This window comes from Toxotes jaculatrix, chromosome 12 (genome assembly GCF_017976425.1).
Source record: "Toxotes jaculatrix isolate fToxJac2 chromosome 12, fToxJac2.pri, whole genome shotgun sequence".
NCBI lineage: Eukaryota > Metazoa > Chordata > Actinopteri > Toxotidae > Toxotes > Toxotes jaculatrix.
Window position 1 is genome coordinate 11,127,319 of NC_054405.1, and position 20,089 is coordinate 11,147,407.

The window sequence follows — 20,089 nt, forward strand, 5'->3', positions numbered from 1 at the left end:
AAATTCTTCATTTAATACAGTATAATTTTATCCATAAAGTTCCATCTGTTCAGGTGCTCACGATTGTAAAATAACATGACAAAAATGTCTCACTATAGACAGAAATTAGACTGAATGAAGGCAATAAAATGTCAAATATGAATAATAAACTAACGAGGTTTGAGCTGTTTCTCATTTCAAGAACATTAAAAAAAACATTTTTGTTTCTTCACATTCAACAACTCAAAATTCTGTAAAATATGAGATACATACAACTTTTCCAAATTTATGAAGCAGCTGCCCTAAATTATTCACTGCCCCAGTGGCAGCTTTGGTTTTCTCTTGCCTTACTCTGTGTAGTTCACAGCTCGTTGTCCTTGGATAATCTCAGGTAACATTTAGTGAGTAACAGCAGCCGCATCGAAGGACATTGTGTAACACTGCAACTCTGCTGCAGCATCACTGTAGCTTGTCAGTAGTGATCACCATCGCTCTGTTACAGCATGTAAGCACATTCTGATGCACAGGATGAAAAACTAACTGCACATCTCCGGTGGCTTGCCCCCAAACCTATTCAGTACTATTCCGCCATTTTAGAGCATTATGGCCAGCCAGCACCAAGCCATTCTGTTTGAGAAAAACAAGAAACAAGAGTCATTCTTCGGATAACTACGAGCCTGTTTGGCCAAATACATGGAGCTTTTTGAGCTTGACTGACACTGGTGTTGTCAGTCAACTGATATTTAAAAGCCTCTATTGTAGACATGGCCATTTATTTAACATTGGCACTCCCTTGTTCAAAGAAAGGTAATGCATTTATGCTGCACGATGACCCACGCCATGTTGCCCCACAGCAGTACATCCTAAAAGCTCTTATTAAACTGAGAGTCAAACCATCTATTCACGTCAGCCAAAGTATCAGTTGGAAAACAACATTGCCTGCAACTGAAATGACTCTTTAGTTAGATAAAAAAAATTATCCCAAAGACTCTATAAAAGCCTGTATGTATTTGTTATGCTTCATAATGACGACGCCATGACAAATCTGAGGATGAGTACTTGTCAACTTGGAGCAGGTCATCCAAACTGACAGGACTCTGGCTGCAGTAACAGTAACTCAGATATTTTTATCAGTGCATCATGATAAAAGGACATGCTTTTGGGTAAGTGTCTCTTTTCTGTTCAAGGGCTCCCAAATCGAGAGGATCCATTTAAAGCTTTCAAATGCAAACACAAACGTCTCACTGCCCAGATATCTCAGTAAAGGCCGTGAATCTGTTTTTCATGCTGAACAAGTTTTGAGAACTGAATTTTGGCATGACAGAGTAGCTTTAAAGCCGAGAGTAGACTTGTACTCCCTCTGATTATCAGTGACCTCGCTGACACTGCTGTAGCTATAGTGTGTGGATTAAGATAGAAACTATCATGCAGTATGCTCTCCCTCAGGCCAAACAGTTTGACAACCTTGTCTCTGGTGTTCATGCATCATTCATGACTTGTCGGTTTAAATGAGTTCTCTGAGTTATGATGGATCCAAGGTTATGTATCGTTTGGTTACATCCCAGCATGTTTGTTTTACTACAGTAACTAGACCGAAAATAATGTAAAGCACTGACAAATTGACATTTACCGTTTCCTTTCAATACTTGCAAAAACGCTCCAATGATCCACTTGATTAACTTTTTTGAACTGAAAACTGAAACATTACAGCTTCTGAAGTGATGGCTGCTTGTGAGTTGTTTCATTCTTAAATTCTTATTTGAACAGCTTTCATACCAAGAGTTAGATGTAAAGATTAACATTTGTCCCTTGTCTGTTCACTGAATATGAAGCTACTGCAAGCAACCGCTTAGTTTAGAAGACCAGAAACACCATGGTTCCGTTCCTAATGTTAAGCTAAGCTAACCAGCTGCTGGCTGTAGCTTCATGTCTGGCATAAAGACCTAAGAGTGGTATCTCTTAGGTCTTGCTTATGTATTCCTTTAAATGATGTATTAAATACTTCATACCATTTGCACATATAATTCAGTATAGACAGCCAACTATGACTCTCACACCAAGCGAACATGACCGTTTTCCTTTCATATGCAGTTCCTCTGCTCTAATAACACATTTTTATCACGAAACTGTTAAAAATACACACTAGAATTTGCCAACGTGGGTTGCTGCTCTTCTACCCCCCGCCTGCACTGTTTCTATGCCAATAACAAGGCAAAAATAATAATAATAATAATGGTAATAGGACAGTTTTGATCGTGTATGCACCATCATCTCATACCATTAATGCCATTAATGATGCATACTTTTTCACATTCTAAATTTGCATACAAGTTTTGCAAAACCTAAAATTTTCTTGTATGGACACAGCTTCTAAGTCAAAAGTAGTCACTACAGTCTGAATAATGCAAGAGAAGAAGAAGGAGAAGGAGAAGAGGAGGAGGAGGAGGATATCTGGCTACATAAACTGGTCTATGCTGCATTAGTGGGACTGTCCATTGCCTACACACTGAAGTGCTCTAACATTAGCCTCTGTCTGAGCAGCATCACACTGGTTGAGTCATAGCAGAGGGAGGATAGGTAGCTATAATAGACAAGCTAATAAGAAGCACACAGTCACATTGACGTTTGATCAAATCACAGTTCATCTCTTGATAAATTCTGGTCCGAGCAGCACATCCATCCTCCTGCCTCCATTTCAGACAAGGAAAGTGAAAAAGGAAAGTCTTAAAAAATGCATGATGTGGCTTTCTCAAGGTTTTTTTTTTTTTTTTTTACATCACGTAGTGGCACAACAGATGGGAAACATCTACTTCAACTAAAATGAGCTTACAAATCACTCAGAAATTTCAATTCATGCATTTTACACTTTGCAAAGATGTGTGAAGTAGTATAAGGCTAAACACAGAAGCTTAATTATACATTGAGTAAATGCCTGATAGTGATATGAAATGATTTGCTTCCTCAATCTGCCCTGTCACTACATCCAGAAGCTATAATCCCACATGCACTCGGTTTAACTGGTCTCTGATCGTCCAGCCGGGTCACCAGTTCTTTTCCCCACCGTCTCTTCCTGCCCTGACGTCAGTCTTAATGGATACAACTCTCCTATTTCTACATTTATGCACACTTGGTCCTGGCCTGGGGCAAGGTGTCACATCAATACATCCTGCAGCTTCACTCCACCCACAAATTGCTGAGATAATAAACACAACAGCACAGAGAAGTTCTCTTTGTCGGAATCAATTCAGTCCAGTTACAATGACTGGGAACTGTTTGCTGCAATGTCTCATTTACTGTTTACAGGTTGTTTTGTGTGGGGTTTTGTTTTTAAACTGGCATACGTGCAATGCAAGCATCACACTGAAAATTTAGTGTCTCTGCTCAGAGGAAGTTGGAGAATGATGCATTTATTAGATGAGAGGTAAAGTGATAGAGAAAATGAAAGCTTGGTGAGAATTGATTTTTCCGTACTGGAGAGCAAACTGAAGCCACACACACACACACACACAATACTGATGGACTATAGCCTTCCACCTATTGATCCACACTGCCAATAACAGAGTCATTTGCCATCAGGGATTTGTAACAATCATTATATACTGACCCAGCTGGAGGACAGCAGCGTTGTCCTGCTTTATTTCAGTCAGGATACATACAACAAACACAACAAATGAGCTCTGAGCAAAAAGTAATCCCTCTCCTTTGTACAACCAATCCTCTCTTCCTTTCTTTCATTCATTCATTCATTCAATTGTTTCATACTAAAGAGGGAGTTTTGCAGACAATCACAAGCAGTGCACTCTCAGCTATCTTAACACTTTCTAATATTATCAACATTTAAAGATGTGAGCTGTAGGAAAGCATAGCAAAGGCTAACCTGTCATTTTTGCCAAAATAGAAGAGTGTCAGATCATAATCATCATATTCATTTGCTAGATCAACACCTGCCAGGCAAGCAGGGAATTATGCAGTGCAAACTACTATAATAAGAATTGCGTAGCTTGGTGCATTTTCAAGCAATGCTTCAGTCACAAACTGGCCTGGCTGGTCTGCACAATGAGCCGCTCACTGGTCTTTTTCAGCTGGAGAGCATCTAGCATCAGTTTTCTGAACATCATCTTGCGTCACCTTATCTCACTGAAATGAATCCTCCTGATTATCTTGTTTTTCTTCTTATTCCTTTTGTGAGGATGAACCTTAGGTTTCTTTTAAAACCAGTGGATTCAGGTTTAGTCAAACTGTTAATAGGTGCATGATCTAAAAATATACAGTAATTGCTTTTGTTATGCAAAAGGTCTTTATTTTCTCTGTTAAACTCCACAGGGCTCCACGTGTGTCGGGAAAGCATTGTTCTGGTTCCCAACAAAAACTTGTATTAGAGGCATTATCCTGTGGAACAAATGCACAAGACTCAGAACAAATCATGTATTGATATCCTGTATACATAATGAAATTATTTTTGATGTGACCAAAATACAACCCAGGGGTTAAAGATGACTGGAGGAAAGACAGCTCATTGACACCATGTTTTGCTGGATGAGTAATTTTACAGTAAGAAATGGCCTCTTTTTTTTTTTTGCCTCCTTAAAATGAACAGCAGGCCCACGTAGAAGAGTTTGTGCTTTATCCCTGATCTGGACAAGCCAAGCATGTAATTTTCATCTCTTCCTCTACAACAACTGATGAAGTGCCCTTGAGCTAAGCACTGACCCCACAGCTGCTCCAATGTAATTACTCAGCAGCCGACAGTACAAGGCTGTGGTTGAACTGGGCAGCATCAAGGTGTGAGCGTGTGAATGTGCGTAATGTTGCATCCGCCCGCAACTTCTCCCCAAGGCTGCTCCTCATTCTCTGCCGCTACTTACACCAACAATTACATCACTTCAACAGCATTTTGCATTTTTTTTATTATTATAACCGAGCCCTTGATGCATGCGGTAGAATTCTGCTCAGTTTTCCTTTTTATTTTGGCATTTTTCTCACTTCATTAGGTTACACAGGCGTCTCCACGGCAGCTGACAGAGTTTGGAGAGCTGCAGCTGATCTTTAAGCGTGAAGTGTGAAGTGCAGTTGGTGGGAAGAAGGATAACAAATTAATTCTCCAGACAGAACTTGGTGCCCTACATGGCAGAAGACTGACTGGTAGACCAATTATGAAGGCATCTCACACTCCACAGCCCTTCCTATCAAATCCATCATGTCTGTAGAGATGACTACATGGATTACAGCATGTTACGGTTGATACAGTAGGCTATTTATCCATCAAAAGTGCCTTCAGACGAATTTACACCCCTATGCTGCTGTTATAACCTAATGGGATATTTTAAATCATTCTCAAATGAATAATTTGAAGCCGCACAAATGGAAAAATGGATAACAGCCTAAAGATGGCTACTAATCTATATTACATTTGACAAGTGGTATCAAATGACAGTTAGGAGGGCAATTTCTATCTTTTAAATATTAAACATTAATCATCGAGGTGCAGAGGTGAAGATTACTTTGGGGACATTTGACAGCAGAGAGACAGGAAAGTTGAGAAAGATGAGATCAGATGCAACAATTTGCACGATACAACCAACTTAACCAGTAGCTACCAGACATCCACACAACAACCAGAACATGTTTGTTTTCCCCACAGTCATCTAAGTGCTGCCCATCACATCCTCTAGAATTACTGAATTACTCAGTTTACAAAATCACTGGGTTTGGCCAATTAGAGGCCATCAAGCTCCACCATCCAGCTGGTGAATTTTGGATGGCATTACTGAGGAGTCTGTGTATTATGCAGGACACTTGGCAGGTGACCATCCATTTTATTCAAGCGCCAGTTTCAGTTCATAAATAACATACATCTGCATCATGTCTCTCTCTTTTTTTTGTGAAAAAAGTGAAAAACATTAGGGGTTTTTTTTTCCCTGCTGTGCTTACACAGAGAGAAGTCTCACTGAGAGGTTTATACAGTGTATCACTACTCACAGGCGTGTGTGACAGAGAAGCTGTTGGAAGACTCCAGGTTGTCAACATTGTAATTGAGGTGGAAGGGTTTCTCCGTCACATTCTGGTTGGTGTTATACAGCTGGACAGCAAACCTGAAGGCGCTGTGCTCCTGCACTGTAGAGCGCATGAACAGTCCACCTACAGGGAGGAAAAAAAACATGTCACATAGAGGCGCTCTAATTAGCTCATACCCAACACACATGAAGGATGCAGTTTTAATTTCAGTGATATGGACGTTACTTATTCACAGAGTGAGAGCAGTGCCGCACAATTACGCATCGTTGTATAGATAACTAGATCAGTTGATAAGAGGAAGCGAGTCAAGAAGTAAATGTGTCACCACTCACTAAATAATGCAATGCAGATACTGAAAGTCGCGTTTTGACAATTTGGATCAACTCTATTTTTACCAAACCGCCCACAGAGACGCGCAAAAAATCCTACAACCAACTGGCTTTACGAGAACTTGGCCATGAATTATGCAAATAACCAGATCAGTGTCCTATTTAGACTATGTGAACAAAGAAATGTATATAAGTATCCCACTGAACTTACCAATGTTGATTTGATTCGGAAACCCTGCCAGCGAGTCGCCCAGAAAATGCAATAAAACAAGGATTGTCGCTATTGCGCGATGCCACATTTTTCTCCGAGAAGTGAAATCAACTCCTGGTCTGGATGTGACAGAGGGAAAGCAGGGAGAAGCATGTACACGGGCTTGTACGCAAAGAAATCCACAAGATGCGGCGAGTCTTTCTCTCACTCACTGTGTGCACCCACGTTGAATGTGTGCCAGCGCAACTGCAGCGCCAGCCTCTCTGCTGATGCTGCTGCTGTTGCTGCTGCTGCTGGAAACCAAAAGCCAATGTTTTATCTCAAAGATGGTGGTGGTAGAGGAGAGGGAAAGCGGATCTTCTTCTGTGGATAAAGACCATTGAAATGGACCACAGAGAGAGACGGAGAGAGAGAGAGAGGGAGGGAGAAGGAGGGAGAGAGAGATGAGGGAGAGAGAGATGGTGGGGGGGGGGGGAGGGGGGGGCGTTTATCAAACTTGGTCTGACGTTGAATTATAATAAGAGCAGCCTCCCGTCTTCCTCCTCACGTCACTGCAGAGTTGGTGTGTGAGGTGGTGCAGCCAGAGCTGGGTTTGGTGTGTGTGTGGTGCAAAGTGAGAGCAGCACACACCGGCATCTAGTTCAACACTATACTGCTCACTTGTGAGTGAGTGTGCCAGAGTGTGTGTGTGTGTGTGTGTGTGTGTGTGTGTGTGTGTGTGTGTGTGTGTGTGTGTGTGTGTGTGGGCCATGCAAATCTATTTATCCATCTATCTATGTATCTAAAACACATCTCCTCTCCCTGTTGTGTTCAGATGTGTAGCAGCACACTGGCAGCATAATCTTAGGCTGTCCCCTGCAGGTATTTGGGTGCAGAGACTGTAGATGTGGGAGCTAATGCACTGATTTATCACTGTTTAATCACTGGTTGCCAAGTGTCTTATAACAAATGCTATATATTAGAGTCCTAACTGACTTACTCGTGTTAGTCAGTGGAATTCACACTCATTTTTTTGTGGGCTGCCTGAATAGTTGATGCAGGGAGTCCAGGAGCAGCAACCTAATTTCAGAACCATCAGTGGTGTGTGTGTGGTCACTTTGGGGTATTGTGTTCTCTAAATGTAAAACCAACTACAATAACATAAAATATCTATGTTTTAAAATCATGGTTGACTTTAGGTTCATTTTTCCCAGTAACACAGGTGAAAAGACATGTCAGCAAAGTGTAAACGAATTTTACTGATACATGGAACGAAGAAAAACACAGTTTGTGGTAAAAGATCAGCACAGAGCACGTGACTGTCACTGTTTGCATCTGTAAAACTGGCTGTATGTCACACAGACAGCAGAGAGTCTACAAGGGAAAGATCAACGCAGACATATCTTCAACCTCATATAAACTCAGCTTGTTTGTGGTCTAACATGGACCATGCAATTATTACACCACCAACATGACAAGGAAATTGTGATCTGCCTGTTAATCAGAGCACAAGGAACCATGAACCACGCAGGATGCAGTCATCTATATCGCCTCACATGTTGATTGCCAGGTAATGTTTGGCTCTAAAACTTAACAATGTAGCCAATCTCAAAAATGCTCCACCACTCAATAGCTGGATGCAATTCTGCTAAAGCAGCTCTGCTTGATTTTTTTTTTTCTGTACTGCTTCTTATTTAAAACACTGCGGCTCTATTTACTTCTGTCTAAATCAATAGTCTATAATTTCTGCAGCCTGAGCTAAATGCAGCATCAAGGGTTTTACCAAATCACGCAGCCAGATTAAACACCTAACAGCTACCTTTTAGGTTTACAGGCGATTTTCAGGCTTTGAAATTTAATCGTTGTCTGTCATAGTGCTTTTTTATGGTACCGTATGTAATTTAAAGCACACGCTGTGCTGTACTGCTCATGCTGCAGTACTGCACAGGAATGTGATTAAATAAATCTACTGAAATACAGTAACTGAGCTCTATCTTTTAAGGACAAGCACTCTTCTGCCTGAAGTTCATTCTCTTTAATCATTTATCCATTTCAAGACATTAAAGTTATATTGCTTTATTCACTCCAGTATTGCTTACTCACTATGGGCGACTCTTACACTCCATTAGATTAGCTGAGCAATACAATATCAATTATGCTCACAGAGTGTGATTTGTTGGAACAGGGATGTGCATGTATTATACACACACACACACACACACACACACACACACACACACACACACACACACACACACACACACACACACATATATATATAAAGTATATGTGTGCTGGAATGTTACAAATCATTACAGCTTCCTATTTAGACTGCGATGCAAAACCAGCACAGCAGAGCAGGCTACAGAGTCTGTGCTTATTGATGTGGATGTGATTTAATACTTGGCATACGACTCTAATCTTTCATAGGACACGGCGAGTAGAACAACTGCTCTATAATTAAGTTCAATTTCATGTCGGAATGGTATGACCTTTTCGCAGACACACACCATTGTTAGCGCGTCGTTTGTAGATAGGGGTTTCCTGCCACTTGAAAAATTATTCAGTTAGTGTCAGGCCACTTAAACATAAACTCAGATTGTTTAAATTAAATTCTGTCAAAATATGCTTATATACCAGAGGTGTCAGTGTAGCAACAATGGGCAAATACAACAGTATAGTGCAAAGTGTAGCCTACAATGAGCTACACTTAACAGCAGTAAATTCTCCATGCTGCTGAACCTGATGAGAAACTGTGTAAAAAAAATTTTTTGCCATCAGGGAGGTTGAACAGTCCTCCCCTGGGTTATTAATGTTTTCTTTAAGCCCTCCTCTTGACTTCATGTACCCCAGTTTAAACCTCAATATCTTAATGGGACTTGTAATGTGGGCCATTCAAGTGCTCATTAGTAAAAACCCTGCTACAGAACTGTTGTCCCCCTGCACGTGGCAAAGTGCAACCATATGAGAAATGGAGCAGGTTAAATTGTATTTGTGTGTGTGTGTTGGTGAGGGGGGCGGTGGGTGTGGGTGTGGGTGTGGGTGTGTGGGGGTGGGTGGGTGTGGGTGTGTGGGGGTGGGTGGGGGTGGGTGGGTGTGGGTGTGTGGGTGGGTGGGGGTGTGTGTGTTGTGTGGGCGGGTGGGTGTGTGTGTGTGTGTGTTGTGTGTGGGCGGGTAGGTGGGTGTGTGTGTGTGTGTGTGTGTGTGTGTGTGTGTGTGTGTGTGTGTGTGTGTGTGGGTGGGTAGGTGGGTGTGTGTGTGTGTGTGTGTGTGTGTGTGTGTGTGTGTGTGTGTGTGTGTGTGTGTGTGCGGGTGGGTGGGTGGGTGTGTGTGTGTGTGTGTGTGTGTGGGTGGGTGGGTGTATGGGTGGGTGGGTGTGTGGATGGGTGTGTGGATGGGTGTGTGGATGGATGGGTGGTTGTGTGGGTGGATGGGTGTGTGTGTGTGGATGGGTGTGTGTGTGTGTGTGTGGATGGGTGTGTGTGTGTGTGGATGGGTGTGTGGATGGGTGGATGGGTGGGTGAGTGGGTGGTTGTGTGGGTGGATGGGTGGGTGTGTGTGTGTGTGTAACAATTCTTGTAACTATTAACTATATTGCAATGGAAAGCTAAAATAAAATCTACATTTCAGATGAGATCAGAATAAAAGACCTCTCAAACAAGCCTACTCCAATAAAAAAAAACAAATATATATATATAAATAAATAAATACTACACCCCACCCCAGCTAATAATTTTTAAACAGTCCCTAACGTGTATCACAGTCTGACACAAGCACATTTCTCAGCAGGAATAATCTTCCGTGTCAAGTGATTTGAAAAGAGGAACTTTGCTGAACTAAATTTATCAGCATACGCGTTAAGAATTATGATGATATATCTGCCATTTTTATTACAGCTTTCTGCTGTTACTTTGCAACCTCTACAACCAAATCTCTGGTTTCACAGAGGATAACAGTTCCCCTCAGTGCCTGCTTCCCCAGCATGTATCTGACAGCATTTCAATAAGTGTTGGAAGTATTTAGGAGAGCTTTCAGGTTATCACTGCACTGCCACTACTGCACACCTTGGGCATGCTTCCCACTTTCCACAGCAGCAAATGAGATCTGCTCAGGGAGTCTCTCACTCTCTGTCTGATACACAGCCTCTTTAGCGAGGTTCAGCTGAGTGTAAATGTCAGCAGGCCTTTCCATTCCTTCCTATGGAGTTTAAGTAAAAATGGCATTTATGAAGTGTCGACCATATGGTGGGCGCAATTAATAGCATGGTGCAACTCCGGCATCACTCCAAGAGGCAACATGAGCAAAATGATGATAAAACAACGAGGCCCTGCTAGTTAGTGAGATGCAGTGCAGACATACATCAGCACTGCAGTAAATGATTAAAGGTTTGCATTAAATAGAGCTAATGTGCAAATATTTTATGAGCCACAGATTTCACAAGATATCTTGATCACTTGTCAATACCAATCTGTCAAAGTCTGTGAACTTAACCTTGTTTTATATATAGCAATTGCTTGTTATAACCCACAGAATTATGCACACAAGTTGTAAGCCTGAGGGAGTGGAGTGGCCTAAATACAGGCATATCCAGTGTTACACGTAGCTCTGTTAACAGAGAGGACACAGCTACAATCAGACACATCAGCCACCCACAGTAATTAAGTCATCAAAAAGGCCACTGATTTTACTATTTAAAATTTAGTGCGAACAATTGTCAAGCAGGCTCCAGAAGCTGACATTCTTTTACAGCCATTAAAATGAGCAAAGACAGATCTGGTAGAAACTCGGTTCTTGTTTAATTTCTGAGGCATTTATCAGCCATAAAGCAGAGCTGGTTATGTATTTTCTAACTCCTTTTCTTTAACAGTTAATTAATTGAAATAATACATGTTTGGGGGTTGTCTCCAGACTTGTTTATTTAGTCAAAGTCTCTGTTCTGGAGTCATTACTCAGAGCTGGAACCTGTGAAATTGGATGTGGAACTTTGCAGCCACGTGTACAGCTCCACATTTCACATTTAAAGTGACATTAGGGCCAAAGCCTGCTGGGAGAATTGAAAAGTGCACAGCAGAAGTGCTCTGATGCATGCGCGGCCTCATTTTCCTTGGGCAGATAACGTAAATGAGGGTTGGCACTGGATAATTAAAGATGAGAAATAAGGTTGTAAACAACGTCTTCAAAACCAAACAGTGCTCTGTGCATCTAGCGCCATTATTTATTCTTGGTCAGGGATCAAGAGGTAGCTAATAAAAAGTGTGATAACACGTTGCTCTCCCGTATGCACAACAGATCAGACTGCAGCACACTTTGCTTTAATATCACAACTTGCATTCAGCCAGTATCATACATAGAGAGAAAACCTGAGGGGATACGGTGCAGTGGATTAACTAGAATTAATAACACACATGCCAAAACCACCACCATGGACTGCATGCAATGTGCCTGCTCATCAGGCAAAGTGGCTCCCATGAGAGGTTTTATGTGTAACTAAACGATAAAAGCAATGCCTGTAAAATTCTTGAGATGAAATGATGACATTGTACTTTGTGTTATGGTACCCAAGGTCAGGGGTGCAATAAGTAGTCTGAAGCTCCCCAGAAAGGTCAGGAGATAAAAAGAGCTCACTGAGTGCTATAAAACTCCACGGTAAAACCTTTCATGTTACATTCTCCTAAGGCTTCCTGTAAAACCCCTGTATTTACGGCTCACCATAGAGCTTCAGCTACAGAAAGTGCTCTGAGCCTCTCAACATGCTACATCTAATAGTACAGGCTGTCATTTTATTGCTCTTCACTTAGAAATCTGGACCATTCAAATCTTATCCAGTGACATGTTTTACTTCTTCAGGTTTCAGGTCTCATCATTAGAAGCAGATCTGGTGTTATTGTACAGAGGTTTATGCTTCAGACCATAATATGTGTGTTTATGAGCAGAAACAAACAGAGGGAATACTGCTCAGAGACTGAAAGCACACACACCAGACAGAGTGAAAATGTCAAGTGCACAGAGCCAGGGAGTTCATCAGCAGGAGAGTTTGTTACGGTGTTGAATACTGAGGATGCTGTGTTTCAGCAGCATCCCCTTTTTTGGAGCTGAGTGGGCAAAAGCAAAGTGCAGATGTGTCCTACCATGACATGGGTTTCATCTGACAGCTCTGAGTAATCAGTTCATTGCAGCATGTCTGCATCAGAAGATGTGTCTGCGTTTGACTGACACGTGATAAGTACAGAACCTTCTGGAAAATGAAAACAAACATGGGTTATAATTATTGCACAAATTAATATAATGTCTAATTATTTTATTTTTTCTTTTTGATCTGTTCTCTACCAGATCTCAGCTCTAAACTACTTGTGATAACAAGTAGATATCATTTTATTTTAGGGGATTACAAGGACAAGGATCAGCTGTCAAAACGTGCATCTACTCACAAGATCACAAAACTTTTTCCTACAAGACTTTTTTTTCCATGTGCTTTTGGTTTAGATCATCTAACTGTGACATGGGTTACACAGAATGTGTTGTAACTGTTGTTACCAACAGTAACCACATGGATCACTGCATATTTAATAGTTGCTTTGTGAGCCTAAAATATGGCAACAGCAAGTCATTCAGGAAAGGGATCACAAAAGTTATTATAATTCATCCAAAGGGGGGGCATGAATGTGTGTATCAAATTTCATCCAGTGTAGTTTTTGAGACATTTCGCTAAAAGCCACAATGGTGAACCTCATGGTGGCATTACAGGAAAGGTCAGGGGATCATCCTCTGCCAACCATGAATATCTAAACAAAATGTTTTAAGTCGATCCATCAAACAGTTGTTGAGATACTTTAGTCTGGATTACAGCGGTTGACCCATTGACCAAGAGACAGACCAGAAGACCAACACTGCCATTCATAAAGAGCCATGCAACTAGCATGGTTGGATAAGACACCATCAATAAAGAAAAATCACTTTGTAGAAAACATACCTAATGGACTCACCAGTCCAATTAAAATGATTTAGTCAATGGAGCGAATTTTGGTCTTGAAAGCATTTGCATAATTTACTAAATACTGGACACACAGTGTTGATCACAGGGTTTATGGGCCTCATTAGGGAGCTAAAGTGTGTATATGCCATTTGGCAAATTTACTGCCTAGATAATTACCAAGCTGTGCGCTCTACTGCCCAGTGATATAGTGGTAAGGTAAATACGGTAAATAATGTGTATATGCCTTCAAAAAGTATTTACCCTCATGACTTTAGCTTTGCTGCATTCCTAGGTGTTAAATTCAATCTGTGAATCTGTATAAATTATTATACAGTACATATAGGAGAATATATGTTGGAGCTCTGCCATGGCAGGACTTACAGGTAATTAATAGGATTTTTAAATCAATTTGAAATGTGCGGAGTGTTAAGAGGCTTTAACAGGACAAATATGAGTCTTGGTAAGGGGACTTTGCTTGGGGCCTGCCAGCAGAATCTCAAACAAACTGAAGATGATTTTAAAATGACTGTGTTACGCAAGTAGAAAGTGCATCACAACAATCTAAACAGGATGTGACAAAGGCATGAGCAAGAATGAGAAAATCCTTGAATAACCCAGCTAAAGCTCTGATAAGACTTTCACTGAAAACCCAGCACGACTTAAGAGACACTGCAACTGATCACAGTCGCTCGCCATGCATCTTCACTAAAGCTTCAGCAAATCTGCAACAAAGAATGGGGCAGAATCCCAAGAATCAAATGCACCAAGCTGATACAGATTCAAAGCTGCAGTCGAAGCTCACACTGCATACAAAGACATTCAGACTGTTCTCTTCACTGCATCACTCCTTACTAGATCTTACTGCACATTCATGTAACATACAGTTGAATGTTGTCTGCTTTGATGTATATCACAGAGTCTCCAACCATGAACCACTGAGAACAATCTGTATTCAATTTATTGCTCCCAAAACAACAGCAGCTGCTCTGGTCTGAGTGAAAATCATAGACAGTAATAATCAAATAGACAGTTTTGCAAAGATATAATCTCACAGATGTGTGTCAGGTGTAGTGTTTGAAAAATGACTTTGGTTGAGTTTATCTTCCACTTAATATATCCTATTACCTTATTCCCAACAAAAGCAGGAGAATGCCTGTTGAAAGAAGGGAAGTTCAAGGTGATGTTTTTATGTAGAGGAATGAATCACAGTGCTTTGAAATCGTTAGGCTCTTTTCCTCAAGTCAGAAACTGAAAGCTATTTATTGTTTGCAGATGGCAGAATTGCGTCAGTGTACCAACATTTCTTTTTTTGACATGATGAAAAACTGAAAATACAAAATTGAAAAGAGTTTATTTCACTGTGGGGGAAAGTCCACTTGTCCATTACTATATTGAGTATGTAATTAAACTGTCACATAGCGATCCACTAAAACAAAGTATCTTTGCGAGAAAGAGCAGCAGCTGAATCAAAATGATATTTTGTAGAACAGAATGAGCGCAAATGGAGAAAATGATGAAACGAAAGTCTAAAAATCCGGTAATTAGGAAGCCTTATTTGAACAGCATGTCGGTAACCAGAGGGAGGTAAGGTGCAGCAGCACAGATGAATATTAATGGAAATTTGATTAAACATTCCCACGTCTTTAACTGAATATCCCACAGGCAAAGCGCTCACAGAACAAAACAAATGAGCCTGGCAATTTTAATTATCAATGTTCTGTTTTCTCAAACACTCATTGTCTCTTTTTCTGCCCAATGAGATATCAACAACAGATGTTTTAAAGGACAGAACTATCATTACGCTTTCTGCCCTTTGGCTGACTTTCAATTGATATTCTCCATAGTTCACGCTACCTCTAAAACTGTGGAGCAAATCTAAGTCCATACATACTGTGCAGGATATTTCATGTGATGATTAAATATTTCACTGTTATGTAAAATATTCAATTAGAATTGTCAGAGAACTAAATGTGCTTTTCCAGTTTTTTTTTTTTTTTTCCATTCTGCTTATGCAAGTCCTGCCAGTAGAAGCTGATCCCAGTCTAAACTGCAGACAATCGCATCCAACAGCACGGCACTCACTGAAAGCAATGTTTACTGCCAACAGTTTACAATGATACAAACAGAAAGAAACCGGGGGCCTCTGATGGTTTTTTAAATGCGTATTAGATGTCCATTGAGGTTTGCATTATCTGTATAAGCACATTAAATGCTGAAACTGAACTGGTGAGGCATCTGTGACGCTGATGAAGACATTAAGATACTAATGACTGATGGATTTGGGGCAAAATATGATGCTGGCAGCAGACTGAAGGATTCACACTATTTTTCCTTATTAAGATCTTTTGAAATAAGTGTTATTTCAAGAATAATGGCCTCAGTTCATGTTATGAAACCAAATACCAAAACCAATCCAGGCTTGGATTGAACTTTGGCAGCAACAGTTTGAGAAAACCTGTGGATCTCCTGTGCAGGTGTTACTCTTTACATAGTTTGACTTTTTATTAGCTTAGTTTGCACCCTGACTATTGACTGATGACTATTTCCTTGTGTTGCCTTTCATGTTTGACTCCTGTCTTATTCTGTCTCTGCCTGTTTAGTCCTAGATTCACTTCCTGCCCTCTGGTGTTTTCCCTCCAATTCTGATTACCTGCCCCGCCTTTATGGTTTTCACCTGTGTTTAATTGTTCTTCCCGCCCCCTAGTGTATTTAAGTCTTGCCTGCCCCTTTGTCTGTGCCAGATCGTCTTAGTCCGTAGTGTCAAGCGTTCCAGCATTTGTTTCCTTGTGTTACTCCTTGTGTTTTCGACCCAGTTTGTTCTTTTTACGGTTTTGCCTCTTGCCTCTCGATTCAGATACCTCTGCCTGATTTTTGGGCTGCCTTCCCGTGTACCGACTTTGTATTAAAGACTAGCCTTTGCCTTTTATCCTTGTGTTCAGGAGTCGTGCATTTGAGTTATTTTCGGAGCTTCCTCCCGGACACATAGTCACTAATCAAAATTTAAGCAAAGTGATTTCACCTCCTTCACCTAATTTTATTTATATATATATGTGTGTGTGTGTGTGTACATATATGTATGACTTTTTGTGAGTCAGTTGCAGTGCCGCAATAACAAAAGGTGGTACAACATGTGTTCATTCATCCACGGATCTAGTAAATACTCCCGACATCTCAGCACTGCATTCCAAATTACACTGATCATCCCAAAGGGGAAGCGCAATTACTGCTCCAAACAAGGCAACTGATTGGCACAGGTGGAGACTTCATCACCCATGGAAAACGACATGTTTACTGTTGCCTTTTGGGAAAGAAACAATGTGTTGATATCACGTTCCTGCATTTTCTGTAGACTTGTTCTAGAAGTCGGGCTTCAAGATGTTGTTTTATTGATTTTGAAATGTTAAAATAAACTGATAAACATCAGAAAGGTAGATCTACTTGTGCCTGATTTGCCCCAATATTTATCAGCTAAAAATAAAGACTGCAGTGAGATAATGATCAATAATAAACATGTTTGAAGTTTTCAAAGCTTTTCTAGTTATAAATTTTCTTCTCTGATAAATCTCGATACTTGATGCACTTCATCAGAACCCTGAGTACATTTTTATCATGTATTTTTGTCGCTGTTCAGAGGTCAGTACAGTATATCACTTAGCCTGCAGCAAAGCAGACTCCAAAACAAAAGAAGAAGAAAATTCTGCCTGATTGAAACCTACTACAGGAAAATAGGATAAAGCGCTGCAGTAGTTTGAAGACAGTTCAGTCCACTGCAACTGCCCCAAAACAATGCCCCACATTGCCTGCATCTATAAATAGGGTTACTTGGCTGCCTTTTCTCACACTGCTCCTCCGTGGCTGCTGTTCCACCCCGTAGCATGGCCTGCCACAGCAGTGCACAACCATCCACCAGGCTCTGATGCAGCATGCAGCACTGGTGGTCGACACCCATGACTTACTGGATCACATCAAACTCAGGCACAGATCCAAGTCAGCTCTGACCTCCGGCCTGCAGGAACTTTGCAAAGAAGTGGCACTGTTTGCTTGAAATAGTTTAAAAAGTAAGTTAAGTAAATTAATAATCTATATCTGAAATGTTATCTTCATGTGAGGACTGAGGATGTGACTTTTCTTGTAGCCTGCAATCCTGTAATCTAATCCAAAAACGACTTTCTGCAGCTTATTCCAGTCACTGGCTGTAGCAAACATGAATGAGGACTAGCCCCAAGAGGACTTCACTTTGGGGACATTTGGCAAAGTGTGACAGAACGTATCACAGGCAGAGGATAAAGTTTTCACAACATTTCAGACATGTGAAGTTTGACTTTGGCTATGGCCAGCTAGCAAAACACGGTCTGCTGAGTGAGCCTGAAGCTGTGTAAAGTGCGCTGTGTCTGTGCCCTGAATAATACTTCAAAAAATCTAGCAAAAGGACACCAGTCATCTGGACCATGGGGAAGTTTTGCAAAGAGCAACTGACTTTTGGTTCCTTTTCCAGTCCCAGGGTATTTGTAAAAAAAAAATGGTTTCTGTGTTTTGTGTCATAAATATTTGATATCATGTTTAACAATAATAAGGTCATTAATCATTTCTTGAAAATACAACCAGTACCACTGAGCAAAATTCTTTCCACAACATCCCAAACAGTGAAAAGAAGCTGCAGGTTTGGGCATTTTGATTACACCAGAAAAAGACGTGGCGCCTTGATGCAGACGCTTGACGACAGGCAGGGCCGATGACAGCAGATGTTCTGATTTGACACGCTGCGCTCTGACAGCACAGTATCAGCCTCAGAACCACAGGGAGGAGGGTTCACACACACGCACACAACTGTGTTATGCAGTCTATCAGTAAAAAAAATAAACAGTAGTCATTGAAGTCAGTGTCAGAGAACTGGTTTAGGGTCAGTGGTAATATGAAAATAACCCACTGTAAATATAGATGTTAAATCAGATGGCAGGCTTTGTTTGTTGGTTTGTTTGGGCCATTGCTTATGCTATTAATTCTAAATTATTCAGGAGCTTTTTGATTCATTTTCATTACATCATTTAATTCAGGTCTTGTCTGGATTGTAATACTCTACTAAATTATTCATCAGTTAACCACAGTGTTGTCTGGCTGCTGTGCTACTCTCTCCACACTGCTGAGGCAATGAAGATATATATACAGCAAATGCATTTACACAGGCTGTCTACTATCACGTTCATTGTTGCAACACTCATTGAGCAACACATTTTTCATCAACCTGAAAGTTTTTCACTTTCACAGAGTCGTGATCTCATGTATGTTGCAGCATTAAATGGTTCCTATTCATTCAAAAGTTTAGTCTGAGAGATAGATAGAATCCTTTTCACTACATGTGCACATATCCACCCTCGCACATATCCACCCTCACACACTTCCACCTATTTAAAGTTGCTGGTAAAAATCACCTGTATAACCTATAGAAATCATATTGCTATTAACTGTCTCCAATAATGTTCCAGTAAAGGAAAGTGCCTTACACCAAGTATAGCCCAAACAACTGATGGATATCACTGCTTGTGCTGGTCTCACCTTTGACAACATCGCCCTCTGCTGGTTTAAATCTGCACATGACAACACACATTTTGCTGTGAAGTGAATGTACCGTCTGATGCTAAAGTGCATCCCAAGAAGATTAATGGTCAGAGAGGGAATATTAAGTTTGGTGGCACATCCCTTTAAAATTATCCATCATGATGAATGTAAATTTAGATTATACATAATTCCCTCGCTGTGTCATTAATGACATTATTGATTTTTGTATCAGACTCAATATAAGATACAAATTTAAATATTCTCATGTCTTACATGCTGTTTTGCAAACTCTCAGGCACCAGATATAAGCAAAAGTGCACTACTCAAATCCAATAAAATTCTATTAAAAAATTAAATTTGATGCATTAATCCTCTGCTTGCCATGATGAATCACCTCTCAAGCGAGTATGTCCCTGCAAATTATTTTTGATGCTCTTAGAAAACAGAGTAGAAAAGTCTAGACTTTATTAGAATTTTCACTGTGCTCTCCCTCAGTTCTCCATGAAATGCTTTTACCTAGAGGCTCGAAACTTCGAGCTGCTGCAAAATTTATTAGCACTCATGACAACGTGACAAATAGCACAATTATCTGGTTCATCATGATGTTTATCATCGTCCATCCTATGACTGCAAAGTCATTGTAAAATTGACCTCTATAATAAAGGAACTTCAAATAGAAAATATTGATTTTTTTTCTATATGAAATCACACAGGTCTTCCCAGTTGTTCATGTGTTATGTAGAGAGAAACAGGGCAGGTGCACCACTAACATTAAAACCCGTTTTACAAATTATTCAGCTTTATAGACTTGAGATACTCCTGTGTTTTGTTTGTTTTTTAATGCAAAAGTCTGAATAAAAAAAAAAATCAAACTTTTTGTAAAACTTTGATATCAGATGTGTTAGCTACTCTTCATCATTTGGGTTTTCATGTCATTAGTGGAAATTAGATTTACACCAAATCATGGACTTCTTCGTCACTATCCCCCCCCCCCCCCCCCCCAAACCCAGATCATATTGTTAAGGACCACAGAATTTTCTCTATAAA

At 40.5% G+C, this 20,089-nt stretch overlaps 1 protein-coding gene across 1 annotated transcript in view; it reads right to left on the reverse strand.

Moving 5' to 3' along the window:
• Window positions 1-6,622, reverse strand: part of LOC121190433 (glutamate receptor 3-like) — a 65,919-nt gene extending 59,297 nt beyond the window's left edge. The window contains exons 1-2 of the mRNA XM_041051155.1: window positions 6,535-6,622; window positions 5,959-6,117 (exon numbers count right to left, since the gene is read on the reverse strand). Of these exons, the coding sequence (XP_040907089.1) occupies window positions 5,959-6,117; window positions 6,535-6,622 (247 nt within the window). The remainder of the gene's footprint in view (window positions 1-5,958; window positions 6,118-6,534) is intronic.
• Between the last annotated feature and the right edge of the window lie 13,467 nt (window positions 6,623-20,089).